At 38.7% G+C, this 15,463-nt stretch overlaps 1 protein-coding gene across 2 annotated transcripts in view; it reads left to right on the top strand.

The window, feature by feature from the left end:
• Positions 1-15,463, top strand: part of LOC111874659 (macoilin) — a 50,948-nt gene that overhangs the window by 12,244 nt on the left and 23,241 nt on the right. Inside the window, exons 3-7 of one of the 2 annotated variants that reach the window (XM_023870351.2) lie at positions 2,337-2,463; positions 5,723-5,852; positions 11,025-11,091; positions 11,193-11,343; positions 11,968-12,205. In XM_023870351.2, the coding sequence (XP_023726119.1) occupies positions 2,337-2,463; positions 5,723-5,852; positions 11,025-11,091; positions 11,193-11,343; positions 11,968-12,205 (713 nt within the window). The remainder of the gene's footprint in view (positions 1-2,336; positions 2,464-5,722; positions 5,853-11,024; positions 11,092-11,192; positions 11,344-11,967; positions 12,206-15,463) is intronic. The other variant, XM_023870352.2, reaches the window with a different exon arrangement.

The following is a 15,463-nucleotide window of genomic DNA, read 5'->3' as shown; positions in this document are numbered from 1 at the left end:
TGAGCATGGTCGCCTGGTTCCAGATGTTGTACCCTTTGATCATGGTAAGGATACAGGTCTTCGTCATGTAAAGTTCGCCACACCTGCATACGTGATACGCCGATGCGAGAGGCCATTCTACGAGTGGAGAGACGCGGACTTCTATCAATCATGCGAAGAATGTTCTCTCGTGTGTTTCTCATTTGTACATCCTCCCTTTCCGACTGCACAGAAACACTCGGAAGAGAACCAGTCTCACGCAATGTCTGGTGAATTCGCGTAAATACACTTCGAGATGGAATCCTTCGATCGGGAAAACGCCTTTGGTACTCTTCAACAGCAGCACGTGCATTGCCACCGCAAAATCCATGCACAAAATGCATATCACAATACTCGACGTGTGAAAACACAAAAGGCATTTCAGGAACTCATCACACAACTAATTTACCACCCATTCACGACCCCCCCCGAAACGTAATCTGTAGGCAGCGCATGAGCTTACGCTAGTGTGACTCGCGGCACTCAAGGACAAACAGATAAGGGTCTCAGCTGACAGGTACGTATACTTTAACATAAGGAACACCCTCCCGAAGTTTGGCACATTCCTCCTGGGACACCCTGTATATTAATTTTTTAGTCTTAAATTTAACTTTGTAACTGATGCAATAAATTGTTATATTTATTGTATTTGATTATTTAGTTGTCATGGAATTTTTAGGAATGAAAATATTGATGTTACAATGCTCTTAATGTTTATATATGGCTAAACCATTCTCACTATAACAGAAAACCAGTTAAATCATTTTGAAATATAGATTAAGAAAAGAGTTATTAGTTATATAAAAATTATGTTGGACATTGACCATGGTATTAGGTGCATTTAAAATACGCTGCATTCCAGAAACTGGATCCACTTCCATCATGAGCATTCAGCTTTCAAAATGTAGTACGTTTTAAATATACCTAGGACAATGTACAGTTGTCAGTGTAATACATGATGCATACATCAAATGTATACCATTTTACTGTAATGTTACCCATGAATTAAAAAATAACAGGAATGAAAACTAAATGTATTTAATTAAGTTGTATGATAAAATGTTTATGACCTACATTTTACATATGTTCAGCAAGGGCATCATGAGTGAATGAGCAGATATAATTTGTATTTAATTTCAGTCCACATTTTCAAAATCAAGTCAGGGGTAACTGTCACCACTGCTTCTCTTATCCTCCCACCAATTTTGGCTAAGTGGTAGCTGTAGGTGGCATTTACACAGTGTCATTAATATACTCCCCCCCCCCCCAAAAGAATCGAGGGGAGCAAGATCAGGTGAAGACGGTGGTAAAGTGATATGTCCACCCCTTCCAATCCATTTCTCTGGAAACTTGCATTTTAAGAAACCACACTTCCTTGTGAAAATGTGGAGGCATTCTATCTTGTTGGAACAGCATGTCTAGGTACACTATGCCAGTCACTGTATATTCACCAATGAAGAAAGGTCTAAACACAGAGAAAGAGTCTCAGCACTTTTTGTTTAGACAAAGCACAAGACAAGGTCGGCTTTGGACTGGTTCTTGTATGTTCAGTTACTTGATGAGGCCAAATTCTCAAATTATGTCAGATAAAATTTTGTAATAAATGGAATGTGACTTCATCACAGGTGACAATTTTTTACCGTAGATGTTTGTCATACTCAAGTCTTGAAAGATATTCACAGCAAAATGTGTAGCAAACTTCTTTGTCTTGGCAGTTACATGATGCAACAGTTTGTACCTATAACTTCTAAATTTAAAACATTTCTGAATACTTTGGTGCACTGTTATGTGTGGCATGTTTAATTGTCAGACAGCATACCTGGTTGATTCGTTGGATTTTGAGTGAAAGCTGCTTGAACTTCATTCACCCTAGCATCAATAACTGGTCATCTCTCTGGGCCTTTTCCATTACAAATGCTGCCAGTCTGATCACATAGTTTATACCATTTGTAAGGCAACATTTTTATTGGTGATTCCCTTCCAAGCACTGTATGAAATCTCCATTGTACTGTTACTGAAGACCTGAATGCATGAAATCACAGCGTACGCATACCTATTTTTACTTGAGACATTATTTTTACTGAGTACAGTGCTTCAGGTGAAGATTTTAAAACTCAGGTGTCTCAGATTACTATAAACTTGAACATGCAACTTATTCAGTTGCATGTAGTTTTCATTCTCATCCTGTTAATTCATTAGCAATGTAATAGTAAAATGATACACATTTGGTGTGTACATTATTGTATTTATGTAATGAATAGAGGATCCAGATTTATTAGTGTTGGTGGCATGTTTACAACTTAATAATTTATTTGCAGGCCTTCTCGGTTTTCTTTATTTGCATCGCTCTCACATCAGATATGATCTGTTTTTTCTTCATCCCAGTCCACTGGCTCTTCTTTGCAGCCAGCACATATGTATGGGTTCAGTATGTCTGGCACACAGGTAATATCCTGTTGCATTCTGACTCTATGAATAGTTTTATATAATAGAAAGCTCAATTTAAAGCCTGATTTTAAGTATCGTGTTACTATTTTTGTCACATATTGTTGGACAGATGGAGAGAAAGGAACATTTTGTATAAATAAATTTGGGTAAGAAGTATAAGAGCTCAGTTTTAAGTAAACTAGCAACAATTAAGTGATAATTTCATTTCTTTTTTATGAATTCTGAGAGGAGGAAAGGTGGTGGAAATCCACCATCCTTGTGCAGACTGAAGAAATCCTGTATGATTTTAAGTACCTAGGAAGAAAAGTGTCTCAATTTTAAAATTTGAAGTGGTCACTTTTTTATCAGTATGTTTCAAAAGCTTATCGTAATCAAAATATTCAGGACTGAAAACTATAACTGACTTTTGACATCACTGTATTAATGGATTGCATTGCTGCTTCATATTGCACCAGTGCCTTATGTCTGAATTTGCATTATATCATGGTTTCTTAATCCAGTTGACACTATTTCAGATGCAAAAAAATTGTATCAAGACATGATGTATAAGATAATGTTATTTGATCCTTGTAGTTTTAAATATTATGATGAAGCCATAAATTCTTGATGTGTCTGGACTGTAAATATGCTGGTATCCATTGTCTGATAAGCTATTTAAAAGATGTGCTGGACAGACCATGTAACTACCACAGCCTCACTGAGTTATACACTCCAAAGATCAAATAAAGTCTTCTCACTCTTCACTAGCTGTTGTTGGTAGTGGCTTCTAACAGCGGACATTCCCTTTCCTCTGGGTTCCCAAACTCTCCTTGGCCTCAGCTACCAGCTTCTCATTTCTCACAACTGCAACTCTCAACTGACTCCACCTTACTACTAGTCCTCGTTATATTGCGCCGGCATGGACCATACAGAAAATGTCTGTTCCATTATTCCATTATTGCCTGTTCTCTTGTTCCCGGGGAAACAGCATGTCCACAGAGCTGTTCCTGAGCAACGGCTGTTGTACTGTTGCCTATATACACAGCTGTTATTTGGCAGTGGGACTACACGTCACATTATGTAAGACAGAGCATATAATTTTGTTTGCACTTGAGACAAGAATGAAGTTCTGTATCCTTGATTCATTTGATTTGTTAATTGTAACAGAGTGTAACCTTTTAGCACAAAATAGTGTCTGATAAAGCTGTTTAAAAATATATAGGACAGAACATCCTTATGTTCTTAAGATAAGTTTCAGTCCTGTATTGTGTGTGTATGTGTATCCAACTTTAATTGTACCAGTGACTAGTATAAAGCATTCACATGATATGGAAGAAAGAGTAGGCTTCTTCTCCTAAGGTAAGAAAGAAGTTGGCTTTTAAATTAATCCTCATATTGATCTGTAGCTTCTCATTTTTTTGCTTCATAAATTGTCGTTCACATACATGGATACAGTCAAAACATTGTCTGTTTCCAGAAGCCGTGTATTAACTGAAGACAAGTGGATCTCTCTCCGTCCTAAAGACAAGTAAAGGATTATATTGGACTTTTTAAAAGAAATATATTTTAGTTGTTTAGAAAGATGGGACACATTTAAGAAGGAACAACCAAAGGTTCCATTAACTTTTGGTACATTAAAATGTACTTAGTATATACCAGAATATGTTATACAACAGATAGAGCCAAAAATATATAAATAGTCAGCTGTATAATATCATAGCACATAGGGGAAATTGAGTTCAAGAAACATCGTACATGACTACCAAGAGAGACCGTAAAAGAGGTTCATTACAGTGTTTGCATACAGTATCATTTCCTTGGAATGTCACACATGTTTTGGTGTGGTGTGTCATAGTGACACAAAATCAAATGCTTTATATACAAGGTGGTTCAAATATGACTGGGACTGATTTGTGTGTAAACAAGCCGCATTGCGCAGTAGCTGTGCGACCTTGAGAGAGTAAAGCCACAACCTCCAACCTCCCTCCTGTTCAGGTTAGAACCTGTTCAGTCCTGTCTGGGAGTTGCTAGAGTGATGAGCAAACAGAAGGTACTGCGGAGCATGGAACAACGCAATGTGATCAAGTTCCTCATTGGAGAAAACGTCTTGTCCGCTGAAATTCACCACAGACTCCAACAACAGTATGGGGAAGAGTGTCTCTCATGGACACACATGTTTGAGTGGTGTAAGTGCTTCAGAGAGGGCAGAGACCACATGATCGTTGGCCACAGACATCCGTCACCGAGCCAAACATTGATCATGCAGACACTCTTATTCATGAGAATAGGCGCGTCACTGTCAAGGAACTTGGAGTAATGCTGTCCATCAGTGTTGGTAGTGTATAAGACATCATGAAATACCACCTGCACTATTGCAAGGCAAATGCACGGTGGGTACCACACACTTTGATGGACGTGAACAAAATGGTGCACATGCAAGCTGCCAGTCATCTCCTACAGCAGTTTGAAGACAAAGGTGATGCATTTTTGAAGTCTGTAGTGACAACCGATGAAACGTGGGTGCACTACTTCATTCCTGAGCCCCAGCAGTCATCACACAAGTGACGGCATACCAGCTCTCCCAAACCCAAGAGAGCGCAGTGGAGCCATTCGGCAGGAGAAGTGATGGCAACTTTCTTCTGGGACTGGCAGGGGGTTATCCCTGTAGACTTTCTGACAGATGCCAGAACAGTCAATGCAGCTTATTACTCAGACCTCCTGGCAACAGACGTGAAGGAAAAGTTCCGATCTAAGCGGAAGACAGGTGGAAAACGGGTAGCCTTCCTTCAAGACAATGCACGCCCCCATACAGCCAAAACAACAATGGAAACCCACTGGAAATTGAAATGGAACCTTCTGACACATCTACTGTACAGTCCCGATTTGGCCCCTAGGTATTTCTACCTGTTCGGAAGGCTCAAATCAGACTGCAAGGCATGCAGGTTGTGGACGACGCCGTCATCCAGACTGTTAGGCAGGGGATATGCCGCCAACCACGAGCGTTTTTTGAAAAAGGCATCAGGATGCTTCCAGAACATTGGAAAAAATGTGTTGACTCCGGAGGGGAGTACATTGAAGACTGACATGTGCGAGTAAGTGTTTGGCAATTATGGTTTTTAAAAAAAAAATGAGTCCCAGTCATATTTGAACCACCTTGTACAGATGTCTGTAAAGAGTGTATCTATTAAATCAGTAGTGTTTGTATATTTATATTAGTATTTGTGTATGGTGATGTAATACAACCAAGATATAAATATTTATCTATATTTTGTTTCAGAAAAGGGTGTTTGCCTTCCTACTATTATCCTATGGTTACTGTTTGTATACATAGAAGCAGCGGTTAGATTACGAGACCTACGGCATCTTCCATTTCATTTGGACTTATGCAGGCCATTTGCAGCTCATTGGTCAGTATGAAAATTTAATGTTACATATTATTTTATATATAAACCATCTGAAAACAATGTCCTAAGGAAAATATTTGAACCGAAGAGAAAATATGTGAATATAGTAAATATTTCTGTATCTGCATTGATTTTTTTTTTTTAATCTTAATGCTCTGTGTATAATTAGAAGTTAAGGCACAGACTTGAAGATAATGCACAGTTCATCAACCACGTTAGATATTACCAATTTAAAAGAATATTTTTACAAATTTCATAAATTCTTGTTGTATTCAGGTTGTCATATGGGGATTATCTCATTACTTTCAGTCTTCATCGAAATTATTATGCCATTAATAAGAATTTTATTTGAAAATTATCCATTCAGTAGTTTAAACTGAGGAAGGTAATCAGAGCAGAGCGAAAATGATGGTGAAGTTGATTTTACAACATATTTCTGAGCTAGTTGCATGTGGCATGTTGTCATTTTATTTTATGGAGTTGCAGCATTGTAGTATATTCAAAGAAGTTTATAACCTAATTAAAAATAAGTGGTTTGAACCAAAGGAAAAAAGAATAGTGCTTATATTCTTTGGCAGAATTAAACTGACAGTAGCTTGTTTTGTGAAGTTTTAGGATGTAACATAAGGACAGGTAACAGTACCATGTGTATGGTTGGCAAACAAGCAGTATTTATGTTACCTGATTGTCACTGACTAATGATTATGGGAATGACTTCAGTAAAGATAAATAAATGTACCTAAATTGGACATAGCCTTTCACAGAAGTTTGCGTTGAGAGTGGTATATTATAAACTGAAAGCCATGACATGTAAAAATAATGAAGACACTAGTTGAGTTTGACAACATTTTTAGAAGAGCTGTGCTTACCACACTAAAGGAACATATACAATACCAACAAAACTTGCATGAACAGAATTTGTGGAAAAGGGTGTGTGCGTACTAACGTACTGTTGAAAACCAGGGCCAGTTTAACCTTTTGATCCAGATACTATACTGCAGTAGTATTTTTTGTGCCCCACCTTTAATTTATATATTGAAATGTTTAAATCTTCATAGCTATTTATGGGTATGAGATAATATTGTATTGTAGCGTGTTTTGTGTGTCACGCTACAAATAAATTCACGTAGGTCTCAAATTAAGTAGAACCTTTTTTGTTCTTCACGCTTACACAATCACGAGTACAACTACTATTCACTGTGGCACCTCAACTGTCTTCTGCGGCGGATGTTCCACAACAGTCTACTTCGAAGGCTGGATAAAGGCTAACTTCTTAGATGGCTGCTATCCCAAGACTGGCACCAATGTAGCGTGTTTTGTGTGTCACGCTACAAATAAATTCACGCCATTTTCTGATATAGCGAATTTATTCTGTTCGCTTGCCTTACACACACTTTACAAACCTTTGCTCTTGCAGTGTTACAATTACTGCTTACAATATCTCGGCGATACTGGACTGTCCTCCCTGGCGGTTGTTCCAAGACTCTCTTGTAGCGCAACACACAAAACACGCTACATTGGTGTCAGTCTTGGGATAGCAGCCATCTAAGAAGTTAGCCTTTATCCAGCCTTCAAAGTAGACTGTTGTGGAACATCCGCCGCAGAAGACAGTTGAGGTGCCACAGTGAATAGTAGTTGTACTCGTGATTGTGTAAGCGTGAAGAACAAAAAAGGTTCTACTTAATTTGAGACCTACGTTAATTTATTTGTAGCGTGACACACAAAACATGCTACATTGGTGTCAGAAGTGGGATATTGAACTTAAACATGCAACGAACAAATTGAGTGCACCGAGAAATGGATTCACAGCAGATGATGGAACTCCTGCTGAAGAAAATCAGCGCTGGTCAAGAAAAAACAGACGAGATGCTGAAAGAATTCAGAGCCACGGAGGCCAAGACGGAGGCCAATAGAAAAGCTGACACAGATGAAAGGAAGGTGGAGAAGGAAGAATTGCTGGCCTTAATTGAGGCCAACCAAATAAAGGCCGATGCCCGACATAAACAGATGATGGCCGAGCAGAAAGCATGGCAAAAAGAAATGGCTGCCATGCGAGCCAAGAGGTTGAAAGCTGATATGAACTCCTGGTAAGAAGAGCCGATCTCTGTAGAAACGAAACCTGAGGCGGCAGAACATCGAGAGGTCCCCGTAGACGACGCCCCGAGAATACTGGTTGGAGAACCGAAGGAGAGGCGTAGGGACCAGAAACTGGCCGCGGAGCGCTGCTGCCAGAAACCGAAGGATGCAACGCGGGTAATTCATGGACCCCAGGAGAAATTGGCCATTGCCCGAGTGACAACATGCCGTACGGAAGTGGCACGGCAGGAAAAAAACAGTAAGACATCCCGTCGCGCGACAGTGGCACGACAGAGAAACAACTTCAAGAAGGAAACTCCCAAGGGAACCTTCGGATGCCAGCTTAATGAATTGGCCGCCGACTACAGAAGGACAACACACCGGGCGAATGTGGCACGACCCAAGATAGACATCCTCAGGAACACCACCCAGAAAAAGCATGGACCCCACGAGAGGTTGGGATTCTCCAGCAAGGGGACGACCTTCCGTGCCAGAGTAGCACGGCGCATCAGGATCCCCAGAAAGAACTGGGTCAGGAACAACATACTGAGGGGAAACGTGACAGGATACACGCCCGGGAGGAGTCATCAGACGAAAAAGGAATGCAGCAAGGGCGTAAGGAGCCGAGACGTAGAAGAGCCCCTACATCCGAGGAAAGGGAGGAAAACCGCAAACGGTATAGGAGGACGGAGTGGAAGACAGCAGCCGCGACTGGAAAAGACAGAATCTGAGACCGGCCTCAACTTATTTGTAGCGTGACACACAAAACATGCTACAGTATTTTTTCTGGCAGAATTGAAGAAATTCCGATTTTAATGCAAGGGTTATTGGGAAAGTAAGTGCCAGTGAACTGTTAACAAAATAAGAAATGAGAACAAAATTGCATTATATAAAGAAATATGTACATACTTCTCAACATAATCACCACCAGAATTGAGACACTAGTGATATCGGGGAGCAAGTTTCTATATGCCTATATCAAAGAAGTCTGCTGCCTGTGAGCTTGACGTAAGTAAACAGATGGTAGTCACTCACAGCGCTGTAAGGAGGATGGTCAAACAACTCCAGTTGAAATGCTTCAGCAGTGCTTTAATGCTAGCAACTGTATGTGGAGAAGCACTACACCTGATGTCAGCATTCCACGCCTTTTGTTCCAAATGGCCCTACACAGTTTCTATAGTGTTTCACAATACAAAACATGGCTGCCATCACAGGCAGCAGACTTCTTTGACACAGGCATACAAAAGAATTATTTCCTGATACAAGTGCCTCAATTCTGCCCTGACTACATTGAGAAGTAACTTAAGTATGTACATATCTTTTGTAATAATAAATTTTTTTTATCATTGAGTGTTTTGTTAACAGCTCACCATAGGTTACTTTTCAAGTAGCCCTTGTAATTTGCCTTATTAGCTGAACATCCAGTAGATGCATGAAGATAGCAAGCAACCAAATTAGAAGTGGAGATCTGTGTGATAGCTCTTGAAACATCTCTCCAAACACAATTTTACTTCACATTGACTGCATCAGTAAATTGTTTCTTTTCATTTTCTGTGTTTTGAGCATGACTCATTGCCTCTGTGTGCCTTCTCTCCTGTGATGGGAATTCACTATGAGAAATGATGTTCCGTCAGTCTCTCTGGAGGTGGTTTGGTTGAAGGACAGCCATGTACAAGGCAAGGGACAGCAGACCCATGTTTCTCTATGAGACCTTGTATCAGAAGGATCCTGAATTTCTGAGCATCTGTTCCCTTACTATTTGGCATGGACTATTGTATTATGAAATTACAGCTAATTACATTGAACGGCCTTTTGAGTAATTTCATGTAGCACTTAGAACCTTCCTTTTGCTGAAGCAAATAAGGCTGTAGCATCTAATCCCTAATGTCTGTATCAGATATGTTTCCAAATATGTTCACTGTATCCAAATCAGATATGTCAAACTGTGGACCATGGATACCATGAAACATTTCTTGTACTGCAGGTAGCATGCTGATATATTGCCTAACAAACTTCATTGACACCCCTCCCATTCCTACCCCTTGTTAATCATGTGTCACAGTTGTTAACTTCATTGCCATCATCTACACCATCACAGTCTTTAATTCTGTGTTCCAGGAGTTACTAATTGGGTGTAATTATCGTCAGAGTCACATGAACTACACTGCTTCATAACGTCACTGTCCAAAACTTCATTTACAGTGCCCTTAATTTCAGACTCCATAAGAACGTGGCTGCGTGAAGGCCCGGCTATGATGACTGCGGTTTGAGACATTTATATTAGAGTCTGAGTCATCAGCTACATGATAACTAAGGCTATTGACATAAATGAAGGTTGCATTCATTTTGTCATGGTTTCATGACAATCCAATTTCAACAGAGTATTTTGTTCCCCAGATAGAGGGCAGAGAAGTTAAGCTTGCAGTAGAATGTATGATGCACAGGACACAGCAAATAAGGAATGTAAATACGTGATGTATTGTGTGAAACCATGCTGTAGGATTAAAACATCTGTATTAGTGTAAATTTCAAATCTTATACTGTTGTGTATGTTCTGCTGCATAAACTAATACAAACTGTGGTTATTGTGTGGAAGAAATTAAAATAATGGGTTGTATAATTCATATCTTACATATAAAAATAAAATTATTGCAGGAAACTGTGTTTATAGAGGAGTTTTTTTTTAATTTCTTTGTTTCTGAATGTGGGGTGGTATCTTATTGAAGGGCATGTGATATTGGAGTAAATGTGTTAATTTTATTTAAGTACACAGGTGTTGCTTCAGAATGCACATGCTGTATGCTGTGTTTTTTTTTTGCTAATTTTATGAAATTTTTGTACAAGTAAACCTGTGTGTTTCTGTTTTTCACTTTTCCGTTGTTATGCTCTTCCCCATACCAGTAGTAATTGATAATTGAGAATTGCTTAAGATCACTTAAACTACTGGATTTATTAGCTTACAAATACATGTTGTGTTTCCATTTTTAATTAAACTCCTTATGCTTAAAACTTATACATGAAGCATTTTATCAGAGATGCTTCTTAATATTAAGAGGCACATTTTGAAGAAGAAAATAATTGTCTGGTTTTAATTTTCAGTATCGGATATCCAGTAGTCACATTGGGATTTGGATTTAAAAGTTATGTAGGGTACAGAATGCGTCAGGTACGTATTGTGACTTCATTTAGTATTTTTTAATTTTTAGAAAGTTATATGTAGAAGCGAATGGAAATTGTAGTTATTTGCACTTTATTATGTATTTCCAGAGAAAGCAGAAGGATGTATCAAAAGAGAATGAGTTTTATATGCAGCTTCTGCAACAAGCATTACCATTAGAACAGCAACAGACACAGCAGCCATTGCCTCAGCAACAGCAGCAACAGTCCTGCCACAATACTAGTCCAGAAAAAAGTAGAGGTAAACCATGTATCAGTCTGTCAAAATAGGTATTTGCAGGTGTGATTCCCTACCTCCCCCATTTCCCAGATATTGGAGAAAATAAAAATTCAGGAGACGAAGGAAATATACCAAATATTAATCGTAAAAGTTAAAAAGTGTTTAAAAATTATTATTCTCCCCTGTAATTTTATATTAATCGTAAAAGTTAAAAAGTGTTTAAAAATTATTATTCTCCCCTGTAATTTTAGGGTTATCAGTAAAAGAAGTATTAAACTGCTTCACCATAGGTGTATAAGCAAATCTGCTGCTTCCAAGCATACCTGTGCTGGATAATTCTGGTGTTGCCCATGTATGCTTCTCACATTGTACAACACAAATTAAAAACATGTCTGAACATGTTTATTTACAGTATAAATATTAATGTCTTTATGTGGTACCAAGACTGAAGGTGCAGTCACCCATATTAATTAACCTTTAGTATCATGAACTGGTGGTTTAAATGTCTGGTACTTGTGGCCACATTTCAATATGCTACCTTCCCTCTCCTTTGCACTTGAGAGTATGATGTACTTAAAATGTGGTGAACTGAAGTTTTTCTCAGAAGTGATGAGTGATATATTCTAATAAGAAAACTTTTTGCAGGAGGTCCATCTTCTGTAGAAGTAGGAATCTCAAATGGAATTGTGCACCACACAGCTCCAGTACCTCAGACCTCCACTACAAAAAATAATCACAGAAAATCCCTGGACAAAGGGGAACGAGAAAAATGTGTGGAGGTTGAAAATAAATCATCCTCATCCGAAAAAGCTGTCAGATACTCACATACCAATGGCAGCATTCACACAGAACTAGAGTTCATCGAGAGGGTGGGGTATGTAAAGTATGTAAACTTGTTAACTTTATCCAGGTTCCTACAGTACATTTTCTTTTCAAAGTATAAAACAATTACCATTAGTTGACCATACATAGTTAGAGTCAAAATCTGACAAATCTGCTATGATCTGAGCAAGAGAAAGTTGTTGGCAGGGGCCTGGGAACTGAAAGAAGCTACTTCAATTATGTACAGATAAAGCCACATCTCTAGTCCCCAAACTAGCACAAATTCTGATAGAAATCCTTGCTGTAAGCATAACATCTAATGTGCTGTCATTTACTCTACTAACCTGGATAAAAAAATTATCCTTACAGAGTTTAACTCTTTGACTGGCGCAGGAGCATTTTTGTGCCAGGACGATGCCAGCCATTGGCATCTTTTAGTGCTTTGATACACTCTTCCCTTCTTTGCTGTCTTGGCACTCATCGACCAAAGACATATTTATGATAGTTTTTGTGCATGGTTGTAAAGAACCCTTGTTGACTATGTGGGGGTCTATATTACTGTCAGAATCCTCTGAGAAGGAAAAGGTCAGAAAATATTTCACATTCATTCAGTTTCACTGTGGCTTCTCACAGCAAGTGTCGGAGTGTTCCTACAGACCAGCTGGAAAGTACTGTGAACGAGATTTGTGCTGATGATGAAAGTGGCAATGAAATGATTCCTGAATTCGATGAAGTTGATAGTGACAATAATACAGTGATAGACAATGATCCACAAGACAGTAATCATGAACATTTAGCCACCACGAGTGCGGTACCTGACACGCCTATCTCATGGACGTACGGAGACATTGTACCAACAATAGTTCCATTTACTAGTAGTCCTGGGATCAAAATTGATATAACACATAAAATTCACCCCTTTCCATGGATTAAAATTCTTCTGGATGACGACTTAGTAAATCAAATCACAACTGAAACCAATCGCTATGCTCACCAGCACTTCAACACACATGAGTTAGCTCCTCACTCTCAAGAACACAATTACAAATATGTCACACCAGATGAAATGTGGACATACTTAAGAATTGTGTTCATGATGGGAATTGACAAACGCCCCGAAATCGAAGAATATTGGTCCACTAGGCCCCTATTTCACACTCCATGGTATGGACAAAAGATGTTTTTGCGGCGGTTCCAACAGATCTCGAAATTTCTTCATTTTGCAGACAACGATGCATGACCAGCTGAATGTGAAGATCGCTTGTATAAAGTTAGGCCAATTATAGACTCAGTGAGGAAATTTAGAAACACATATAATCCTGAAAAGGAAGTTGCAATAGATGAGGGAATGATCGCTTGGAAAGGATGTCTTATCTTCCGAGTATGTATGCCTGGCAAACCTGATAAGTACTGTATAAAGGCTTATCTTGTTTGTGAATCAACAAGTGGATATATTTGGAATTTTGACATTTATTGCGGAAAATCAAGACCTATAAAGAAATTAGTTGTCGATCTGTTGGGGCCACAGCTTCTAGATAAAGGGTATCATCTCTACCACGATAACTATTACAATGGTATAGAATTGTGTGAGATGTTATTACAGAGAAATACCTATGTGTGTGGTACCTTCAGAATGGACAGAGAAGCTCCTAAAGAACTAAAGGATGATGTAAAAAATTTGAAAGAAGGGAAATCTGTGTTTACTATTAAGGGGCAGGTTCTCATACAGGTATGGAGAGATAAAAGAGACGTCAAACTTATCTCCACTCTTCACACAGCAAAAATCGTGGAATCTGCAAAAACGAATTGCAAAGAAGAAAAAATATGCAGACCAGAGGTAATTGGGGACGACAATAAACATATGAGAGGGGTTGACAGGGCCGATCAAATGCCGCATTATTATCCTTGTTCCCGCAAAACTGTAAAGTGGACAAAGAAACTGGTGTTTTTCTTGTTGCAAATGGCAGCGTTGAATAGTTTCATTCTATTCAAAAAGAACACAACAAACGAAAAATATAAGAAGAGAAAATACAAATTCAAAGATTTTATATTGGACTGTGTAGAAAAAATGACAGAACCAAACAAACAATGTGGAAAGGGAGAAGAGTCAAGCAATGAAGTGGATGACGAATCTATTGCTTCAGACTCAAGTGCAGTCACGCCTCTGCCCGCGACCTTGAAAAGACCCCCAGTGAAGGACCCAGCAAATCATCTAGAGGGTGGCCTGAAAATACACAAAATGGTCCATGTTCCTCCCAGTCACAAGAAGAAGAATGGTGCCATGAGAAAGTGTCGCGTGTGTGCTAAGCACAAGATTAGAAAAGAAACAAGTGTCATGTGTGAGCTGTGGTGTGGCTCTTTGCAAACTCTCATGTTTTAATGTTTATCACACAAAGAAATACTACTAAAAAGGTATGAAAAGACGTTTTTTGCATAAAATATTGTCATTTTATTAGTTCCTGAAAATTTCGTTATTAAAAACCAATTTTTGTTGAAGTTATTTAAAAGAAAGTAAATGCATGCATTTTAGCGACTTAAAGCTTAAAGGGTCTGCCAGGACAGGGGTGGCATTTAAATACCCTTTGCACCAGTCAAATAGTTGCACACTTTTTGAATCCTGCATAATTCCATCCTATGAAAACTTGTTTTAACATCTTAGAAGACTATCTTGTTTCTTGTTACTTTGGACCCAATTAATTGCCTTCTGCGTCAGTTCTCTGATGCAAAAAGTTGGGTGGACTCATGGTTACATATTTTCATTGTAATGTCACATAACACCTTGAGCTGGTCCCAGTGACCACTCAGTTCAGTATGTGCTATTATTCTGCCATAAGTTAGTCCCACACACACAAAAAAAAAGAATAAGCTTAAGGATTGTGGGATAAAGTGAGAAGTCAAGAAGTTCAGGAAAGAATATATTGAGCAATGCATTTCTGAGCTAAGGGATGGTGTATTCAGCAAAGAATGTAGCTTGACTATGGAATTGTTGTATAGGATCTTTTCTCCCTAGAGCATACTGCTGGGGAAAAATGAGTGTTCAGAACTGCAGTAGACATGGACTTCTTTGAAGTACTGTATTTGTAATTTAACAGATTTTTCTACAGCAATGTATGAATTTAAGATGGCCCTCAGTTTTTCAGACTGCAGAGTAGAAGTAGAGCTTGTATATTGTTTGAGTAAATTTGTTAGCATGTTGATGTACTGTTTAGTTCTTTTCAAAGGTATAATGAGGAAACGGTTAATTTACTCTGTGTGATGTCTGATTAAGGTAATACAGTTTTGGTTGACTTANAATCCCAGAAGACTGCTTTCTTCATAG

The sequence above is a fragment of the Cryptotermes secundus genome, unplaced genomic scaffold (genome assembly GCF_002891405.2).
Source record: "Cryptotermes secundus unplaced genomic scaffold, Csec_1.0 scaffold56, whole genome shotgun sequence".
Lineage (NCBI taxonomy): Eukaryota > Metazoa > Arthropoda > Insecta > Blattodea > Kalotermitidae > Cryptotermes > Cryptotermes secundus.
This window is presented reverse-complemented; position numbering and strand designations above follow the sequence as displayed.